The sequence below is a fragment of the Cygnus olor genome, chromosome 1 (genome assembly GCF_009769625.2).
Source record: "Cygnus olor isolate bCygOlo1 chromosome 1, bCygOlo1.pri.v2, whole genome shotgun sequence".
In the NCBI taxonomy this organism is placed as follows: domain Eukaryota; kingdom Metazoa; phylum Chordata; class Aves; order Anseriformes; family Anatidae; genus Cygnus; species Cygnus olor.
In genome coordinates, this window is record NC_049169.1 from 7,449,615 (window position 1) to 7,469,344 (window position 19,730).

Genomic DNA, 19,730 nt, shown 5'->3' on the forward strand with positions numbered 1-19,730 from the left:
ATGCCTCCTTGAGTCTGGGTGACAGCCAACTCCACCCTCTGCAGCTCCTGAGCTTTTGGATGCCGCTGTGCCATGCCGGAGGAATGGTGTCCCCCCACCACACATCCCCTGGGGAGCACTGCCACCAGGCACCGCCTGGGACCCACTGCTGCCCCCAAAACAGCAAGAAAGTGAAAGCATTGCTTGGCTGAGCAGGGACTGCCAGTTCCACGGTGTCATGCTGGTTGGAACTGATTAGGGTAACCCACCGTGCACTGTATAACCCATACTCTGCTGTCACCCTTCCTTGTTATACATCTCTGCTGGGACAGACCCTGGTGGGCATCTGCAACCACATTCAGTTACACAGAGCCCTTCTGCATCACCCCGAGCTTTCCAGTGGTATTTGTTAGCTGACATTGTTATTTGCTCCTCGCTACTCCTGGTGGTGGCTGCCATGCACCATCACCCTGCCTCAACAGGTACTGGTTCTCAGAAACCACCTTCTGTAGCAGTGATTGCCTCCAAACATCATCACAGAGCCTCTGACCAGTTGTAATGACTGCATGCTATCACATCATTCCTGTTGGCACCCATTAATGCCTTAAATTATCACACAGCACCAGTACTAATTCCCGTACAACCCCATACACGTCCCACCAGCAGCAATTTCTGTGCACCGTGGCATAACCCCTGTTAGCTCCGACTGTTAACAGGGCAGGCAATTGCTATCAAATGGCACCCTCCTCCTTCTCTGGGCATGCATTCAGTACAAAGAAATCGTGGCTTACCCTCTCCACACTGCGTCTCCTCAGTGATCCATATGGTATTTTGAATAAAAGTCTTCGGGTCCTACCCGGAGTCACAGCTGTCTGCACTACCATAGTGCGGAGCTAAACTCGTGTGTGTGTGTCTGTGCGTGTGTAAGAGAGAGGGAGTTCACAGCACACACACACACACAGGCTTCCTTTGAAATAACTTACAGTCTCATTGAGATTTCCCAACTATCAAATAGCTGAGTGGGTTTTCACATCAGACCGTATGAGTCAAGATGTGGCTTGTTTGAAAGAAGGAGGGGGGGAAAGAGAGGGAAAAATGAAAAAAAAAAAAAAAAAGGAAAACCCAAGCCTTGTAACCTTAACAACATGTTTCAAGCAGCGTATCTTTAGCTCCCTTCTGTTTCTCGGTGTAGTTTGCTCAGCAGGATCGCTGTGCCACAGAGGTGGAAGAATTAAGCTTCTGGGGAGAATGTTCCAAAAATGTCAAGCTTGCTTCTCGTTGCTCCAGATGGTAACCAGGTCAGTTGTCTAATCAAAGCTCTATCAGACTTATTATACGTTTTGTCATGTGACTGCAGACCCCTCTGGTTTGCTGTACAGTCGATCACATGTTCACCTCAAAAAGAATATCTGGTGTATCACCATCTGGTGCAGAGATTAATGTTAAATCCCATGTTCAGATATTCCTCTCCCCTAGACGCTGGAGAGCACATGCACAGAGCTAACAGAGCCCCTGGGCTGCTCAGTTAGACACAGGCACTCATGGGTTAAGGCTCCATGCTGTGCATGGTGCAGCACAGCACATGCAGAAGTGCAAAGAGCACACGTTGCACTGATTTTCACTCTGTGCACATCTATGTCCATGAAAGCCTGCTCAGTGCTGCCTAAAACTCCTGTGTGTACTTACAGAAAGTAGGGTTGTCTGTAAGAGTCAGCCTCACCACCTAATTCTTTTTTCTCTTCAAAAACCCCATTACAGAATAGCAGACGATGACATTTTCTTTCTATGGAAGAGAAGTTCAAGACTATTTTTGCACTTTAAGTTGTACACAGGTGTTTGGTACACAGGCAACTCCTTTCCCTTCCCACAGACTTTCTGCAACACCAGGACCCCAAAAGCAACCCCAAAGCGCCAGGTATGATTTTACATTTTGGTAAAAAGTACGTTTTGGATGTTGTGTTCATTTTCATGCACAGTACGGGTACTGATCCAGACTTTTAGTGACCACTTTTTAAAGTGACCGTGGGCATTGCAGGAGCTTCTCCATCCACCAGCTCCATAGTGCTGCTCTGAGCTTGCTTAGTAAAACGGAAAAGATGTTGGCCCACTCTCCTTCCCTTCAAGCTGTCTAGCTGGGAGACCAAATTCTGCTGAGCTACGGAGCCAATCCCTTCCTCCGTATATTATTCTCATTTTAATGCAAAACTAAAAATACTTTGTTTTGATCGAAGTCCAAAAGGCAGGATGAAGGTGTTAGGGACATGACATTAAAGCAACTGTTTAGAATAGAGAAGAGAAGCTCTGTATCTGCTCAGCATATGTACATGCATTAAAACCAGTCAAAGAAAAAACCCAGAGGCTTGATGTGGGAAACTCTAAATATTAAAACAATCGGCCTTTGTTCATAATTAGTTCCATATGGCTCTTGCCAAAGAGAGTGAGAGGGACAGGAAAAGATGGAAATATCTTAAGCATGACTGACTAATACAGAACCTTTATGTGGAATAGGTGCAGAGTAATGCTCTTTGTTTCTTGCAGTATTTTTAATGGTCGTTAACCCCCCTGCTATCTCACAGGATGCCTGCCTGTTTATTTAAGACCCAGGTACCTGTTTATTTAATAACCAGGTTCCTGGCATCTCCCAGCTGCCCGTGGAGAACCCTTGCTTGCACCAGCAGAGCCACTGGGGACCTACTGGTGGAGAGAGAGGGCAATCTGCTTTACTGGGAGCTCCGACTGGACAAAAACTGAGTCAAACCTGAGGCAGGACCTCAGTGGTGAGGTTTTGCAGTGGGAGCAGGGCAGCAGAGATCTCTCTGCTGTCCCAGTCCGAAGTCCTTGGCTGGGGGAACTCCTGCTCACGCCAGACCTCTCGTATACAGAAGCTCTCGTATTCCTGCAAGCAGGGTCTCCTGCAGGTCCACTTCTTAGACCAGCCTTGTAGGTAGATCTTTATCCACTAGGGGGGATAAGGATCCATAGCATGCATCTCCAGCAGGGTCTATGATCAATCAGTCTTGGGGACCAGAAGCAGGCAATCTCTTGGTACCAGCATGAAGCACCACATGGACTTTTCCTCCTTAAGGGAGAGAGGAGCTTTAGTTCAGTCTTTTGCACAGTCCACAAGTTCTTTGTGCAGGTTTTTAGGTCTTGTAAATGAAATGCAAATCTGCATATTGCTTAAGGCAGCTGAACAGTAATAAAAATATTCTTTACAGGAAGCCTCTGGTGCATGTGAGAAGTAGAAGAAATCTATCCATATGTATGGTACAGGAGCCAGTTCCAACAGGATCTCTGCTTATTGTGGGCCTGACTCCCCCTTTACTTGCTGTGCTGCACCCCAGACACAACCCTACAAGTATTATTTACAGAACCACATAAAACTGGAGGCCTGGACCCATTAAGAAACTTTTTTTTTTCTTTCTGTCTCATTCCTCAATTCCCAGTTGACATGAACCTGGATGCAGGAAGCCAAACCAGAATCAATTAGGACTCTGGAAATCATCTGGATTTTGGTGTTATTTTTAGAGTTGTTCAAGGTACATTGGTAGGCAGGTGTATAGGTCCATTAGGATTAGTTTGGGAGATTACCTAGAGGACAGGGAACATCAAACAGTCTCTTAAGGCAGTGTTTCATGGGAATACAGCGTAGGTGGAAAATAATCTTACTTGAGGTCTGTGCCTTGATCTTGTTCTCCTTAGAGCCACAAAACATAATGGCTCTCCCTGGGCTCCTTGCAGTCCCTGTTGCTGTTAGGATGTAATTATTTTTCTCTGAGCTTTTCAGATCCAAGTGCCAGAGCGGTGTGTGGGAGCAGAGGCAGGTTAAGATGACCAGACACCGCTGAGGCTTCATACATCTGCATGTTCTGCAGAGACCATCTCCAACCGACCAGCACAGTAGGAAACGAAAGCCAGACCATTGCAAGGGAACATCCTGGCCTCACCACCACAGACCCTCAATGGAGGCACGCTATATTTACTAACTGCTGAAAGACAAAACTCTTTAAAGCAGGGGATGCTTTTCAGTGCTAATTGCAGGCTGCCAGGAGCAGTGGTTTGTGGTAACAATGCATCAGAGGAAAGCACATTCCAATAGATTGCTATTTGGACTAGCTTTTTTTTTTTTTTTTGTCTTTAATGAAAAGGAAAGAAGACTCACTTCAGTAAGTGTCTGCTGGGGGAGATCGGTGAATGGAAATCAGTGACAGCAGCGGCACAGATTGAGGTGCAGCATGCTGGATCTATCACATCTGTCAATCAGACACTGCTTTGCGAATCTGAAAAGTCACTTGGTATAGTAACACCCCCTTCAGTGCTGTACTCCATGAAGACACGAGTACAGCAACAGAACAAGAGAACAATGGTAGCTGCGGCTTCTGACAGCGCTTTCCATCCTGGGTGATAGCTATAGTTTCTATCAATAGCAAGGCCAAATTCTTCCCTGGAGTCCCGATAGGGAAACCACTCGTATTTGAGCTCTGTAGCAGCTCTTATTCATTTTGTTGGAATTTCTTACTTCCTGCTGTAAGAAATCCTCCTGAGCTGATTTGTTGGGCACGGTGGAGCAATAGGAAGGCAATGAGAAAGGGAGATGCTTTGGGGCTACAGTCCCTGCGGTGACTTAGGATTTATTGCACCCAGAATCAGACTGTAAGGGGAACTGCCACTTTGGGAGAGAAAGATAAGCACTGGTTGTCATTACTAATCCAGCTTGTCTTAAAGTTTAAAAAAAAAAAAAGCAATTTTCCAGTCTTACACAGTGTTTCAGAGAGAAATATTATGATCACTCTAGCCTAGGGAGTGATGTGGGAAAACACACCCGGTGGTGCTCCCTTCCCGTACTAGCCTTTTCCACCAGAGCTGGGAATAACCCAGCAGCCTGCTGGGGACAGAGGGGCTGTTTGTGGTCCCCAGTCACAGGGGTTTCCTCCAATCACCTCTGGACTCAGAGAAGTTCATATCTGATGTAGGTTGTTGTAGGTTAACCCAATATGTAACGTTAGATGTTTCTAAATTTCCACATCCATCAGTGTTTCAGCAGAAATGTCCACGTGTGGTATGAACGCAGGACCCCAGGAGTAATAACTTTGGGGAACTCATTGATCCCGTGTCCTTGAGAAAATGGTTTTTGGTTGACAGGTCAGAGGCTTTCTGAAATACTGAAGTGTCAGAAAGCAAAATGTCATCTTCAAACAGAGCACTGTGTGCAAACCTGCTTCTGCTCTTGGAAGAAGCTCAGCGGGGTATGACCTCTAGTGAAAGTCCTAGGGCAGATGTAGACACTCCAGAAGATGTCTTCAGGAAAGGGGTGCTGCAATCTGCACCCTTCCTCTTCCCCTGCTGCTCTGGGAGCAGTCTCTGTACCTTTTCTCCCCCCCACCCGCTGCCCAATGCACAGACCTTGTAGGGGAAAGTGGTCCCAGCCTCTGTGCCCCCAGATGTATGGGCTGCAGGCAAACCCCAGCCAGAAGAAGAGCAGCAGACAGCAAGCGGGGCCTCTGCTGGATGGAAGGACATTTCCCTTGTGTCTTGGTGTGCCGGCAGGTCGGCTCTTTTCCCACATAACTCAGAGGGGCAGTAATTAATTAGGGAGGGAGCTCGCCTGACCCCATTGCCCCTGAGACACGCCCCTGTAAACATCACCAAGGGATCGGAGGGGCCGCCGCTGACTTCCAGGGCTTGTGTAAACAACAGAGGAGATATTTGGCAGCGACCCGACATTCCCACATCGTGGATGTGCAGCAGAGGCTGGATGCAATGCACAGGATAGCAGTCGTGCACTCAGCTGGGACTTTGAAATATTTCTGTTAGGGACCTGCTCTAAAGGCTTTGTACATCCCAGAGACTACAGGGGAACACGCACATACTTGGTGCATCTCAGCACCAAGTCCTAAAATGTTAGTGAGTTATTAAACGTAGTGCTCAGCACTGCTTATTTGCTTCAGTTCCTGGAGAAATTAGGGCTTTCTCAGCACAGCATGGGAGGTACTCAGCCTTGAGCTAGATGTAAGTCTTAAACAGGACCCGTGGCATATGGACTGTGTCAAACACAGGGAAGATAAATGCCTCTTTGTGCTGTGCAATTTTCTCTTTCTTTTCAAACTTCGTTCTTGTTACATCGCTTTGATTAATCTTAATATATTGCAGGGAAGTGCTTGTGAAGTAAAGAGAGCTATGGTGCCCCAAAAAAAAAGCACGTGGACAGCACGTGGATATCCCTAAAGAAAGGAGGAAAGTGGAAGATTCATGGGTGACTTTAGGAGTATTTTTAAGCCTTATCGGAACTGGTAAGCAGCCTTTCAGGCAAACTTTGTTTGTAGCTGAGATCTTGCAGGCATGGAGTAAAGACAGTCTTTCTCTGAGTGAGAAGAACACTTTGTTTGCACAAAACTGAAGGAGGAACTGATAACACTGGCAAAATATAAAAAGAATTGGTCATATGCTGTACTTTGTAGATTTATATGGAGAGATGAAGAATTGTGAAAAGTTTGTCTGGCTCTCTGGTCCGGTCCTGGGGTCTCTCCCTGTAACTCTTATCAGTTTGTATTTTTTGTTTTAGCTTTTCTATGCCTTCCAAGTTGTAACAACACTCTACCTCAGCTGTAAGGGACATTTGGAGTGGCATTTACCTCCTCTAGCTTTGGCTGCCTTCATCTGAGCTTGTCATCTGCACTCCTCTTGCCATCAGTGAGGAGAAATGGGCACTAGCAAGGTTTGGGGAACCGGACCTACTTCAGCTGCCTACATGAGTGGGATATGGATGATAAGTAAAAGTCTCATTGATTATAAAATAAGTTTGATAGCTGGACACTCTCAGTCTATGTCTCCCAGCTATCAGAAGTTCTGCTGTGTTTAATTTTCTTGCCTTTCCTATCCTTGCTGGCATTCACAGACCTTGACTCCCAGCCCTTCATTCTCACCATCTTCTTTCTGTGCGTTGTTCAGTGCAGGCAAGCAAGCCTGGACTGCCCCACAAAGCTCTTCTGTTCCTCAGAGGGTTTCTGAGGGCCAACAGCATGACCTGACTCATGTGAGGGTGAGGCTAGGAGTTTTCTGCAGTTGACTGCACTGTTCACAGGGCTGCAGCACAACACTATGGCTTTTCTTCTGCTCCAGAGCTCTTCGTGGCAGCTGTGCCTAGTAACTCACATCCCTGGACCGTGTTCAAAAAATTACTTTGCAGATTCATAAACGAACATCTACAGTGGGTTGCTGAATCCAAAGACACCATTTCTGGGTCAGGAAGCCCCTGAATGCACACAACTGGTGGTTGGACAATGACTGTGGAGCCTATGGCTATGTACTTGCCCTGTTCTTACATTCATCTGTAGGCACCTGATGTTGGCTGCTGCCAACGACACAATGCTGGACTAAATTTATTGGAAAGACCTGGTATGATCATTTTAAGATTCTCATGTTCAGAAGCACCTCTCTAAACAAATCCTCATGAGCATTTACCTAAGGGGAGCTCTTTAATGTCACAATATTGCTAACAAACTCTACTTTCAATACATGTCAAGAGACTGGCAAAATTCAGGCCTTTATATCTCCTGTAAACTGGATGCTGAGGATAAACTGGAGGATGTTGTAGTTGCCAGAGAGAAATATACCCATTATATTGCAGCAGGTGAGGTTGACACACACATATTTCCTTTATGCATGATTTGTGCCTGCTTCAAGTATAAACTTGCTCCTTGCTCTTTGATTAGCAAGTCCTAGCAGCCTAGCAAAACCACACAATTTATTCCTGCGATGGAGGTTAATGAATCACTTTACAAGTTGATAACGTCTTATTATTGCATTGGTTATTAAGAAGAATGTAGCATAGACACTGAGAGACAATAGTAAATTCAGGAATGTTTGTTTGGTTACAACAGGGATGAAGAATTCTGTGTGCAGGGTGCAGTTGGTGGTTGAAGCAACCACCTTTTTACACCCTTCTTCATCCCAGATTGCCCACACCACTAAGAGAATGGCTCTTGTTTACCAGTGTTGATGGTGTGAGAAAATAACAAGTTTAATGGTGTAACCACCACAAGAATGGACAAAGAATAACACCTATCTATGAGATACTCAGAGATGCTTGGACTAGATGCAAAGGCACACACTTTGTCCTTGACACTGGAGATGTACACCCCAGACATTGCCAGTTTGGATTATTCTGCAGTTGTGGTGAAGTGTTATAGTTGGAAGGGAACAAATCACCACAATGGGATTATGAAAGTCGGATTTCTACCCCCTTTTATAATGTGGGACGGGGGAGAAAGGTGTTGCTCGTCTTTCTTTGTATCCTTCTGTCTGGTTCCCTGTCTGTAAAGTAATGAGGAAAAGAGTTGGATGTTATCACAGCTGTTTTTGTTGTAACTCCTGTGTTGTTACTAAATGCCAGGGCACTTAAATGTCCCTCCCTTGACTGTTCAGGGCTGCAATACATGGGCCTAAGTAGTGGACAATTCAAATCCTTACTGGTACATGGTGGCTTTGACTGCCTTGTGGTGACATCCCCATTGCCAAGGTGTGTCATGGAGCCCTGCCTCCTCTTAACACCCTCTTGGCAAGGGAGCTGACCCTCACTTTGGACTCTTCAGGGTTTGGTTTTGACGCCTGCTCCTTCAAACAAACAACTTAAGATCTGGCTGGAGACAGGAGTTTGAGTCAGAGCTCAGTTCCCGTTCATAACTATCTGTCAGAAGAATGAGCCAAACTACTTGCAGCATTCCAGGTATTTTCCTCTGACTTCCTCTGACTAAGTTATGAGATTAGAAACAGAGATTAAGCTTCACATCTTTGTTATTTTGTTAGAAGGGAGAAGAACAGCTGTTTCCCAGGGTGATGGAGGAGGCTGGAGCATCACTAATCAGTTGTTTTCTTCCAGTCCTGATGGCTACATCCACCCAGAGCAAGGCAACCACAGCCCTGACACAATCCAGAAAGGCCTCATGCATGTTATTTTCATGAGGTAGCCTTCTATATATTTAAGCACGTATCTATATCTATATAGAGATATATGTATATGTATATATTTACCTGTGGATTGTGGTGAGAGGAAAGCTGAGTGGCTGGCTGTGGGAATAGGTAGCTACTGGAATATGGATGGAGAGTATGGTGGATTTGGCAAGCTTTGTTGTGTTTGGATGATATCTAAGACCCCATAAATCATTGGAAACACATTGCCTGTTGTTTCCCACATTTTATTTGGAGTGGGCTAAGGATACAGTGCCCATGGTTTAAAGACTTTATCTAAGACTCTCACCTGGGTCACCTACTACATCTCCGTCATGCCTGCTTTCAGAAATCAGTCTCCTTTTTCATGTCAACTGATGTTTGAACCATTTAGGTTGGAAAAGGCCTCTGAGATCGTTAACTTACCATTGCCAAGCCTACCACTAAACCATGTCCCTAAGCACATCTACACATCTTTTGAATACCTCCAGGGATGGTGACTCAACCACTTCCCTGGGCAGCCTGTTCCAATGCCTCACAACCCTTTCAGTGAAGATTTTTTCCCTAATATCCAAACTAAACCTCCTCTGGTGCATCTTGAGGCCATTTTCTCTTGTCCCATCACTTGTTGCTTTGGAGAAGAGATTGACTGCCACTTCGCTACAACCTCATCTGAGGTCGCCATTCACAGACTGCACAGCAATAATTAGCCAGTCCAGGGGTGAGGAGGGTTTGGCTCAGGGACAACTTTTGCAAGCTGTGAAATAAGCACTCAGAGCCCGTATTTCTCACCCAGACCCCTTTTCTCCTTAGCACACCAAGGGGACCTGCTGAGCTTGTCCCCACACCACCTCCCTGCTTTGGCCCCGGCTCCCTGGCTGGGTTTGTGCAGGCAGCCAAGTCCAAGCAGCTCGGTGGCAGCCCGCCGGTGATGACAGCTAATTAAGGAATGTCATGTCAGAGGCTTCCCTTTTATCTCATCTCGTAGAGGCCAGCAAAGCTCTCCGACACCCTTTATTAATGGAGGAAAGGAAGTGTCAGTGCAGCAACAGCTGCTTTCTTGATAGCGGGCTGACAGCACGGCGAGTACACCATGTCCTGGAAGGAAGCAGCAGTTCATGCCATCGGGATGCAAATCCCAGGGGAAACGTTAAACATATCTGCTGCCAAGGCTTGCCATCCTTACTCTGAATCTCTGCCGAATTCACTCCAGGTGAGTTCTTGCAGGAGCACTTAGCTAAAAACCTTGTCCAGAGTAAAACTGGCCAAACCCTGTAGCATTTCTTCAGTTTGTGTTCTTGCAGAAGCCAAATTACATCAAGGTGGGTTAGCCTGAGCTGAGCTAGGGCTCGGCTTCTTTAGAAACCAGTGGTTGCTTCTCTTTTGTTGTCTTCTGTAGCCTTTCTTTCTGCACTGTGATAAAATGGGCTTGGTACAGGCTGTTAAAGCAGGCTTTGTCGGTGGCCACTGGCCCTGTGGTGCAATGATCATTAAAACTAGATTTCTTCAAAGGAAAAAAAATAAAAAAAAAGACAAGACAAGGCTTCACAGACCACAGTTTCCCAGTTTCACAAGTAATTGCTTGATTTGGAGCAACGGAGGGCACCAGAGAATTGGAAGAGGAACATTACGGTGACAGATCGCTGCACTCTGTGAGCAATAAAGCTGACATGGATGAAGATGCACAGTGTGGAGCAGCCTTTGAGATCATGCCCAGGAGGGTCCTGTCACCTGGCAGTCCACCTGCCTGCAGCTGGCCTGGCCCCACGCTCCTAACCCAGGTATTAGCCTTGCTGGTGATAGCAAGGTGCTTGGTAATGGATTAGTGACCTCTGATGAACCGGGGGACTGGAATGAGCTATCACAGCCACAGCTTTATGTTCTGCCCTTCCTTCATACTGAATTTCATATTTTCCGTTCTGTATCCACTTGTAGATATTGCTTTTAGCATCACTCAGTGGACAGGGTGCTTAAGACCAGACATAGCCACAAGGCAAAGCAATGCATGAGTAAAGCTTGGAAGTCGTGCCTGATTGTGCCAGGCAGAATGATTCTCCGTTTGGAATATTTGGTCTCAGTTATCCAAAATTCTTCCTGCTTTAGCTCCTGAGTAATTTTTAGAAGAACCCAGGCAACGGAAAACATGATTGCTCCTCAGGGAAATCTTATTTTCTTGATTTGCCTACAGGCTAGATTAGGTTCACAGCCCTGATAGCCAAAGCGAGCCATGAAGTCTGGATGTGCTACCACTGCTAAGTCGTAAAGCCTCAGCCTCTGCAGGGGGACAAGTGGGGTGAAGAAGCACAGAGCTGACACTATTGCACTGTGTCCCTGCACAATGCTGCTCTGACACACACCCCAGCTCTTCCAGAGCCAGCTGGGGGCTCCGACGCAGCGCAGCATGGCACTGCACAACACATGGCACAATGTCCCTTCATCACTGTTTCAGCCGTGACAGCAGTGTCCCAGCTGGGGATGTGTCTTTGGGTTTCTGGAATTGCATATTTAAATACTGCATATTTAGTTCAAAACACAACCTGAGAAGAGATCCACTGGTTTCATGGACTGAAGCCACCTGGAGAATTTAGCCCACACTTTACTTTGGTCTTTTGTATCCTCATTACAGAGAAACAAGCAAGCAAAGAAAAAGAGAAAAAAGAAGAAAAAAAAAAAAAACACCACCACCACCACCAAAAAAACATGAGGAAGACATTTGGATGGAGGTAAGATGTGGACATAAGAATGGCCAAAACCTAGGCACAGCTCCAAAACTCTGTGCATGATGGGACATGAAGGAATAACTCCCTATGACCTCTCCTAAAGGGTTGGGTGGTTCCCAGCAGAGCAGGAGGCTTTTCTTGCCCTTCAAACACAACCACATACATGTAGCATTGCAATTTTGGCTCTCACTGGCCTCAATCAATTCAGCCATCCTTGGTTTCCTAGATCTTGGCAGTCTCTCAGATCCTAACCAGCAACAAAATGCCTTTAAGCACCCACTGTTCAATGGCACCTGCCCCATAGAGGACAGGGCTCTCAGCCTCCCAAGCTTCAAGCACTCAGCTTGACAAAATGATGCCAAGCTACAAATAGAATCAGAGGCATCGTGGTGCCAAGCTCATTCTACAGCAAGTGCAATAGTCCAAAGAAAGCATCGTCCCCCCTCCACACAGAGCATCTTTCACAGCGTGCTGCTGTCATGAGATATGAACATTAAATCTTTGCTTGCCACGGGGATTTACACTTAGGAATTTTCTCTAACATGCATGGTACCCCTAGCTGGGGAAAGTGGTAAATAGGCTTTAGGTTGATTCATATCTTAGAGCCCAAAGTGTTTCAAACCCTACAGAGAGGCTTTGACAGGGCAGCCCCGTGGTGTTTTCCTCCACCCCCATCTCAGCAACCTCTGGGAAAGGGGACAGGGCACTCCCCAGAGGACTGCGGGGAGATGTCAGCACAGAGGGGCTTGAATCCACTTCTCCCCCAGCACAGACGGGCACCTTAGTAGCTGGACCACAGGCTGTAAAGCTGGCAGGCTCTCCTGTTTTTTGCTTTTGTGGTTGATGCCTGAGATTCCTTATCAGTAGACCTTGAAATTTGAGGCATTTCATTTTAAAGATGCCAAAATGAACTCTTTTGAAAATTCAGAATGCCATTGCCTTCTTATTTTTTTAATAACTTGAATTTACAAAGTGTGCAGATTACCTTGGCATAACTTTTTTGAAGGAGATAAAGGACCTGACAATCCCTCATCATTGTTTCCCTCCCCACAACCCCTCCAAAAACTTCCAAAATTTAGCTGACTCTGGCTATGGCAAACACACACCAAGTTGTGTTTGAAAAATCAGGAATCTCTTCTGAGATCATTAAACTAGATCATTAAATCTAGTTTTAATGATCATTCCTCTTTCTTCTCTTTTTAAGAAACTTTTAAAAAGAGATTATAGAGACAGACTCTTATCTCAGATGTGCAGAAGAAAGTCATACATCGCTTCACTGAGCTTTAATGATCTCTAGGAAGCAATTCCAGATTAACAGCAGTTTAAAGTGTGTAGCATATCCAGGAGGAATAAACTTGATTTTAATGAAAAGACTTATGCTTGTTCCTTCATCTCTTTCAAAACTAACCCAAAACTATAACTAGTAAAAGAATTTAATCTAATAACTATTAAAAACCTTAAGCCAAAGATACTTGATGCTAAGCAATCCATAGCTTAAAAGTTTTGTCAGTGCACTTCTTTTACAGAGACCTTCCTCAAACTGTTCTGACCAAATCTCTCCTCCTTTTCATGTGCTTCATGAATGATGATACACAAAACCAATGCAAAACGTATCCTGCCCTGGAGTCACGTTGCTCCAGTTTTACATATTACCTCTTGTGGTAGACCCTTTAGCTGTACCACAACACACTGCTGGTGTGGGACACACGGTTTATCAGGAAACGTGAAGGAACGAAGCCAAAGCAACACTTGGATACACCATTAAATTTGTATGCTGCCTTCTGGATTGCTAGCATCCCGCTTTAAATAGGAAATTGTAGCTTACTTACGAACACATCCATTAGTAGGTGCTCCAGCGTCACTTCAATATCCTCTAATTTAGCTGCTAAAGTCATTGTGAAGTCAAATGTTCGCTCTGGCCGGAGAAGAGCCCTCAGGAGTCCCAATCCAAGCTGCCTGTGGCCAAAGCTAACTCTCAAGCTGCAGCAAATGAGTTTTCTCACAGATAAAGAAAATCCGAGAAATCAAAACACAGCATCTGAGTGCAGCTGATGGCTGGACTCTGTGCTGGCTGCCAGTCCTGCTCGCGGGACCGAGGCTTATTCCATGTGTGCAAAATGGGAGCAGAAGCTGCAGTGTGCGTGCTGCTTCCCCTTCAGAGCTTCACAGTCAGAAACATGGAGTTATATCTGGGAAACCACAACAGAGGGAGGGAGAGACACACACAGAGGGAGAGCGAGGGGAGGAATGGAATAAACCGCCTTTGACTATGACTGATATTTATAGGACTACTTGTTTTTGACTCCAGTCCATTTCTCTGTTCATTTCTGACCTTTCACAAATGGCTCAACACACTGGAGTGTATTGTAGGACGGGGGCAGCAGGTCCCACAGAAGTTGGCTGTGACCAGCGCTGGGCCAATTCACACAAGCTCCCCATCAATAGCTCTTTGTCAGCGCCTATCAGGCTCTGCGCTGTAGCTAGCGACAGAGGGGAGCACAGACGTGTAAAAAACAAGGAAACAAAAGTTGTTTGGATGCTAATTTTTTCCTAAGAGTATTAATAGATTCCCTTACCCGCTCCCCAAGGCATGAGACTACAGTAAGCACTGTGGTGACGGCTGGGGTTATGTACAAAGGCGAATAACCTCATATAATCCCACAGGGTCGGGTTCTGCGAACTCCCTGGCACCCCCTCCGAAATGTCCTCCAAGCCTCACCGCATCCCTGTGCAGGATGCAGAGCATTTCTCGGGTCCAGACCGTTCCTGTTACTGTATTTGTGGAAAGCTTAAGGCATGATCCTAAGTGCTTGATCTTCCTCCACACATCTGCTCCTGCTTAAGTCAATGGAGAAGAGGTGACGTTGCTGCTTACTTAGCACTTCTCGTCTCTACCTCTCACAGCACCTCATGGAGCAGAAAGGTGCTGATGGACCTGGTCCAACCAAAGCTAAACCCAATGGGAACACTTCAAGGATTTTGGTTAATGCTGGCTGGAAACCGAATAGAAAGGAAACTGAGGCACAAAAAGGACAAATATCGAAAGTCTTGGTATGGCAAGGAGTGGTGCTGAAATATCCTGGGTCCTAGACAGGGCCAAATTCACCAAACTGCACTCCATGGTATCCACATTCCTCTGCCAAAGCCTTTTATATTTGTTTACTAAGTACACACAGTCTGAAATCTCAGAGTGAAATCTTGCATGTGATGTATTCCAGACACCAGGGAAAAAAAAAAAAAAAAAAAAAAAAAAAAAACACAGAAGGCTGCCCTACAGGTTTCAGAAACTGAAGATCAGTATTATTTATAAAGGTGTGAGATGGATAGAGTTGATGGAGCTTAGAGGGACCTCAAGTCATAAATTTCAGGTAAATGTTCTCAGAGTTATAGCTGAAATCACCTTTTCAGACATCCAGCATCAGCATCCAAACAGGAGCTGCCTTTGATGGCTGAGTTTTACTAGACAACGACATGATAGACCATTTGGGATGCAATATGATGGATAGTTTCAATAGCAAAGAAGGGCACGTAATTCATTTTCCGGGTGGACCAGCTCTCATCCACACAAGGCCCTGCATCAGATAATAGGTTAGCTGCTCCAGAAATAAACCCAGCACGGGATGCTTGTCTGCTGCTGGGAGAGCCTGTTCATCACGCACGTGATGCCCTTTCATTAAAGATTTCACAAAGTGCCTATCTTCGCCAGTCTGAGTGAAGGGGTGTTGTAATGAGCACGGGTAAAACACAAAGAAATGGGTTGGGAGGGTGTTATGATGGAGGTTGTTGAAACTCAGGGGACCATAATGCAGTATGCTGGTGAGGGAGCTGGCATGCAAGGGGCAACATGTGTTTCCCTGCAAACAGGATTTCATGTGCTCTGCTCTATAGAAAGTATTGCCAGAAGAAGACCAGGCTGATGGTAAGCCTTTGTCTCACCTGACATCCATGGAAATTCAGAGATCCCAGGAAGCTTCCAGAGTTTCTACAAGAGCCATCTCGGAAAGCAGGCTGAGTGCAAGGACTCCTGGTTTCCTTCTGCATGTCCCCATTTCTGTTCCACAACAAGCAGTGCTCAAACTGGGTCAATATGAGTTAACAGGGGTCCACCAGGACTGAATCGTGCATTTGTCTGCCCCTAACTGGTACTACTGTCCAACCAGTCTAACCACAACAAGAACCGTACTGGAACTGAGCATGTGATCACTTCTTCCCTCCCCACACCCTTCATTTATTGCACAAAGGCTGTGTGTTAGATACTGAAATATGAGGTTAAAGATCTTTCTCTGTAGTATCTCTCTGTGTGATAGCACAGGGCAACCATGTCACTCATTCCCCTTGGCTGTCCCTCTGTCTGCATTGTATTGGCCATGGAGATAAACAGCAGGGGACATCTTCCAAGGGGCAGAACACAGGCTCCACGTGACAGATCCTTTGACACCAACACAGGCCCATTTTTCTCTTCACAAAGATGAATTTCAAGATTATTTCAAAACCAATGGAGAACGCAGTGTCAGGCAAAGGAAAATGGCTTTAGGGCTCACATAATGGCTTCCTTGATTCCCACTCCAGAAACACCTGGCACTAAAAGCACCATGTGCTCTGCTGGTGTTGGCAAGGAGGATGAAGGCGTTCATGGGTTCTCACCCACGCTGAGCTCTACATGACCTGGCTTTCCCATTATCACACCAGTAAATAACAGAGAGATGATTCTCTCTGAGATATACCAGCTCTTGGACTCTTGCATTTGCAATATTCAGCATAGCAGTTCCCCTGCTGATCAATATTAATTGTCTTCAGTGATGGTCAGAAATTTGGAGAAAAGGGTGTTGGTGGAAAAAGTTGCTTTGTTGAAGTAAGTTCTCTGGAATTTTCCTAAATCCTATACAGCAGGGTATGTTGTACCCAAGGGCATATCACTTTCTGTTTTTTCTTCAAATTCCAATAAAAGTTTCAGGTTCATAGCAAAGCACAATGGGGGAATGGACTAAATTCAAGAAAATGTGCAGAAGATGAGAAGAGTTTGCCTCCTTGTTGTAGTAACAACTGAAATGGTACTTTGGTTAAAAAACAAAACAAAACAAAAACAAAACAAAAAAACAACAACAAAACAAAAAACAAAAACTTGTAGAAAGTGGATAGCAGAAATAAGAATCACAAAAATGGATCAAATGGATCTAAACAGAACTTTTTCAAACATATCAGTTCTCAGGGACCTCTGAATCTATCCTGTTGACTGTACAAACTCTCATTTTAACTCGGTTTACCCCAAGTGACCTCTATTACGGAAACAGCTACTTATATACAATAAAAACAAACAGAATTTAACTGAGTTCCCTGGGGATTATTCCTAAACCTACTGTGCATATGTGCATTGCATTATAAGTAGACATAAATGAGACTGCGTGTGATAGTGAGAAGCTCTAACTTGGGCCATTCTTTAATGCAGTAAATCTGAACAGTTTCTTTAAAAAAAAATCACTATTTCCATCTTTGCTAATTCCTGAGAATTTATTATTTTGGCCTTTGCGAGCATGAGACCTCTTCTATTTAAAGCAGAGTATCCATCTGACAATACACCAGGGTATTTGTGCAGAACAGGATGTTCTTCTACACCCACATTTTCCCTTCATTTCCTTCCTAGATTTCTTCTACCATTTGGGAATAAGATATCAGAAGAGAGCTGAAAAGTGGTGACTACCGGAACATTATTGCCAAAATGAGATTTCAGCAAAATATGCTGTTTTTCAAAGCTGAAACGTTATGTGGGGACACAATGGGTCCCAGAATTGTTTTCTTAGGGCAGTTTTAGGGGTGGAGGTGATTGGCGATGGTAGGAAAAAGTCACTCTGCAACTGATTGCTCAAGGGTTGGCTTGCAAAGACAGTGGTGCTAACACCAGAGCACAAAGTTTAGCGAGTAAAGCCACAAGCTGATAAGAAAGGGTTAAAGAGCAGATCTGAGCCTAATTAGTCGCCGGATACCATGTTTGGGATGGTCCAGCTTTCAAAGATGGAGCTGAGGAGTTTGGGGAGGAGAACAGGCAAATTGTCCTTGTATGAGGCTCATTGGTCATGGAGACCTCTAGAGAAGGGACCCTGGATCACCTCCACTGATTTAGTAAAGGTTCAAGTCCTCAGTAAATGTGGATTGTGAACATGCACAACACCTCTCCCCATATTTGTTGTTCATCATGACACCATATGGTATGGAATATCCCTTTGGCCAGTTGGGATCACCTGTCCTGGCTGTGTCATAGCACTATACATGGCACTATACCAGCCACTATAAAGAAAATGAGACACTTTTCCAGCCCATGGGAGTGGGATGGTATGGCAAGACAGCTGGAGCAAGACAGGCCATGGTTCTACTTGAGTAGCAGAGAACTTGTATGAACTTCCCTACTTTAAATAATCGAGGTGAGGTTTTGAAGATGAGTCTGTTTGGTCTCCTACACAGGATTTTCTGTGCTCTCCTGTTCAGAGTAAATGGGTCTGTTGCAACAAAACGTGAAACTGTTCCATTTGGGGAAGGTGAAGACAGAGGTCCCATCCTCTTGATAAACTTGGATGACAGGGAAACACCAAGCTTCCCAAACCCTCCTTCCAGCTCTAGCTTTCCTCCCACACAAGACCCTGGATATAGAGACTCATCAACCTGACACCTCCAGGTGGATTGCAGTAATTCTCTGATTCTGGAGCTAATGGTGAATTGTAGGAGGCTCCAGCTGGCCAAGGGCACAGCCATCTGCCTTCATCATGGCTCAGGGAGTTGTAAGTCAACCTCATCCTGCAGTAGCTTTCAACGTCAGCTGAAGGCCTTGGTTTTCCAATGAATGTATTAACCCATTGCTGCATCAAAGGCTCAGATGGAGGCATCAAACATCAGCCTGTGGTCCAACCTCAACACTGTGCTCCAGGATGAAGTGCAACAAATTGATCTCAAGAGTGGATCTAGCTATGAAGATATCTCCAGAAGAGGATTCTTGTGAACCTTAACTTTGTGCAATTAAGGCAACAAGGAGATGTCCTGCTGGGTTTCTGCAGGGATCTGGCCTGGAACGTGTGCTGCTCTATCTGAGAAAGGGTATAAGCAATGAGGGAGCACAGTTTTCAGACGACACTATGATATTCAAGGTAGCAAGGACAAAGGCCTGAAGCAAGATCTGATGAGTCTAAGTGAATGAGCAATAAAACAGCAAATTAAATTTAATGTAGCCAAACTTGAAGTAATGTTCATGGAAGGAAAAATGCTCTGAACTTCACATATAAAATTATGGGCTCTGGACTCACTCAGGAATAAGATATTGAGATATACTAGTTCTATGAAATGTCAGTTCATTGCTCAGTAGTGGTGGAATCAGCAAATTAAATACTAACAATTATCAAGGGGCAGGCAAAAGAGAGAACATTATCGTGCCACTGAATACACTGAATAAAACCAGGGTTCACTCACATCTTAAATAGTGTCTCCTGACCCCTTTATCTCCAGAAATGATATAGTGGCAATAGAGACGATTCAAGGAAGGCCAGTAAAGATGATTCAAAGTTAAAAAATTGTCCCTATAAAGAAATGACTAAGTAAGCAGTCAATGTGGGCTTTGGTCTGGGAAAAAAAAGCCTGAAAAAGAAATGAAGGAGAACAACTCAGTGATGGTGAGTGGCATGGAGAAGATGAACAGGGATTGACTGTTCACTATTTCTTCCAATACAAGAATAAGGGTGCATCAAAAGAAGCTGGCAGGAGTCATGCTTAGAACAAATTAAAGGAAGTGATTCAAAGACAACTAATAGCTGATCTGTGGTATTCCTTGCCAAAGAACAGCAAGGATGCAATATTTTATCTGGGTTCAGAAAAAGACTGGACAAATTAAAGGATGATAAATGTTGGATATCTAGAGGCTGCATCCAACACAGGAGGTCCCTCAGTGGAAAACATTTGGAAGGTGGGAGAATATTCAGGGAAAATATCTCATTTTTATTCCACTCTTTTCTCTGCATCACACACGGACACTGCTGGAGACAGAACACTGCATGGATCTTTGCTCTGAACCAGTACAACTGCACTTGAGTTTCAGCTCCATGTGAG

The 19,730-nt window shown here is 45.1% G+C and overlaps 1 protein-coding gene across 5 annotated transcripts in view; it reads right to left on the reverse strand.

The window, feature by feature from the left end:
- The window catches only part of FRMD4A (FERM domain containing 4A), a 359,570-nt gene that overhangs the window by 194,491 nt on the left and 145,349 nt on the right, over positions 1–19,730 (reverse strand). The window contains exon 1 of one of the 5 annotated variants that reach the window (XM_040547746.1): positions 771–998. The exons of 2 other annotated variants lie outside the window; for them this stretch is intronic. In XM_040547746.1, the coding sequence (XP_040403680.1) occupies positions 771–863 (93 nt within the window). In that variant the 5' untranslated portion in view covers positions 864–998. Of the gene's footprint in view, positions 1–770; positions 1,002–13,474; positions 13,864–19,730 lie in introns of those variants that run through there. 2 more of the 5 variants (XM_040547706.1, XM_040547689.1) reach the window with 2 other exon arrangements.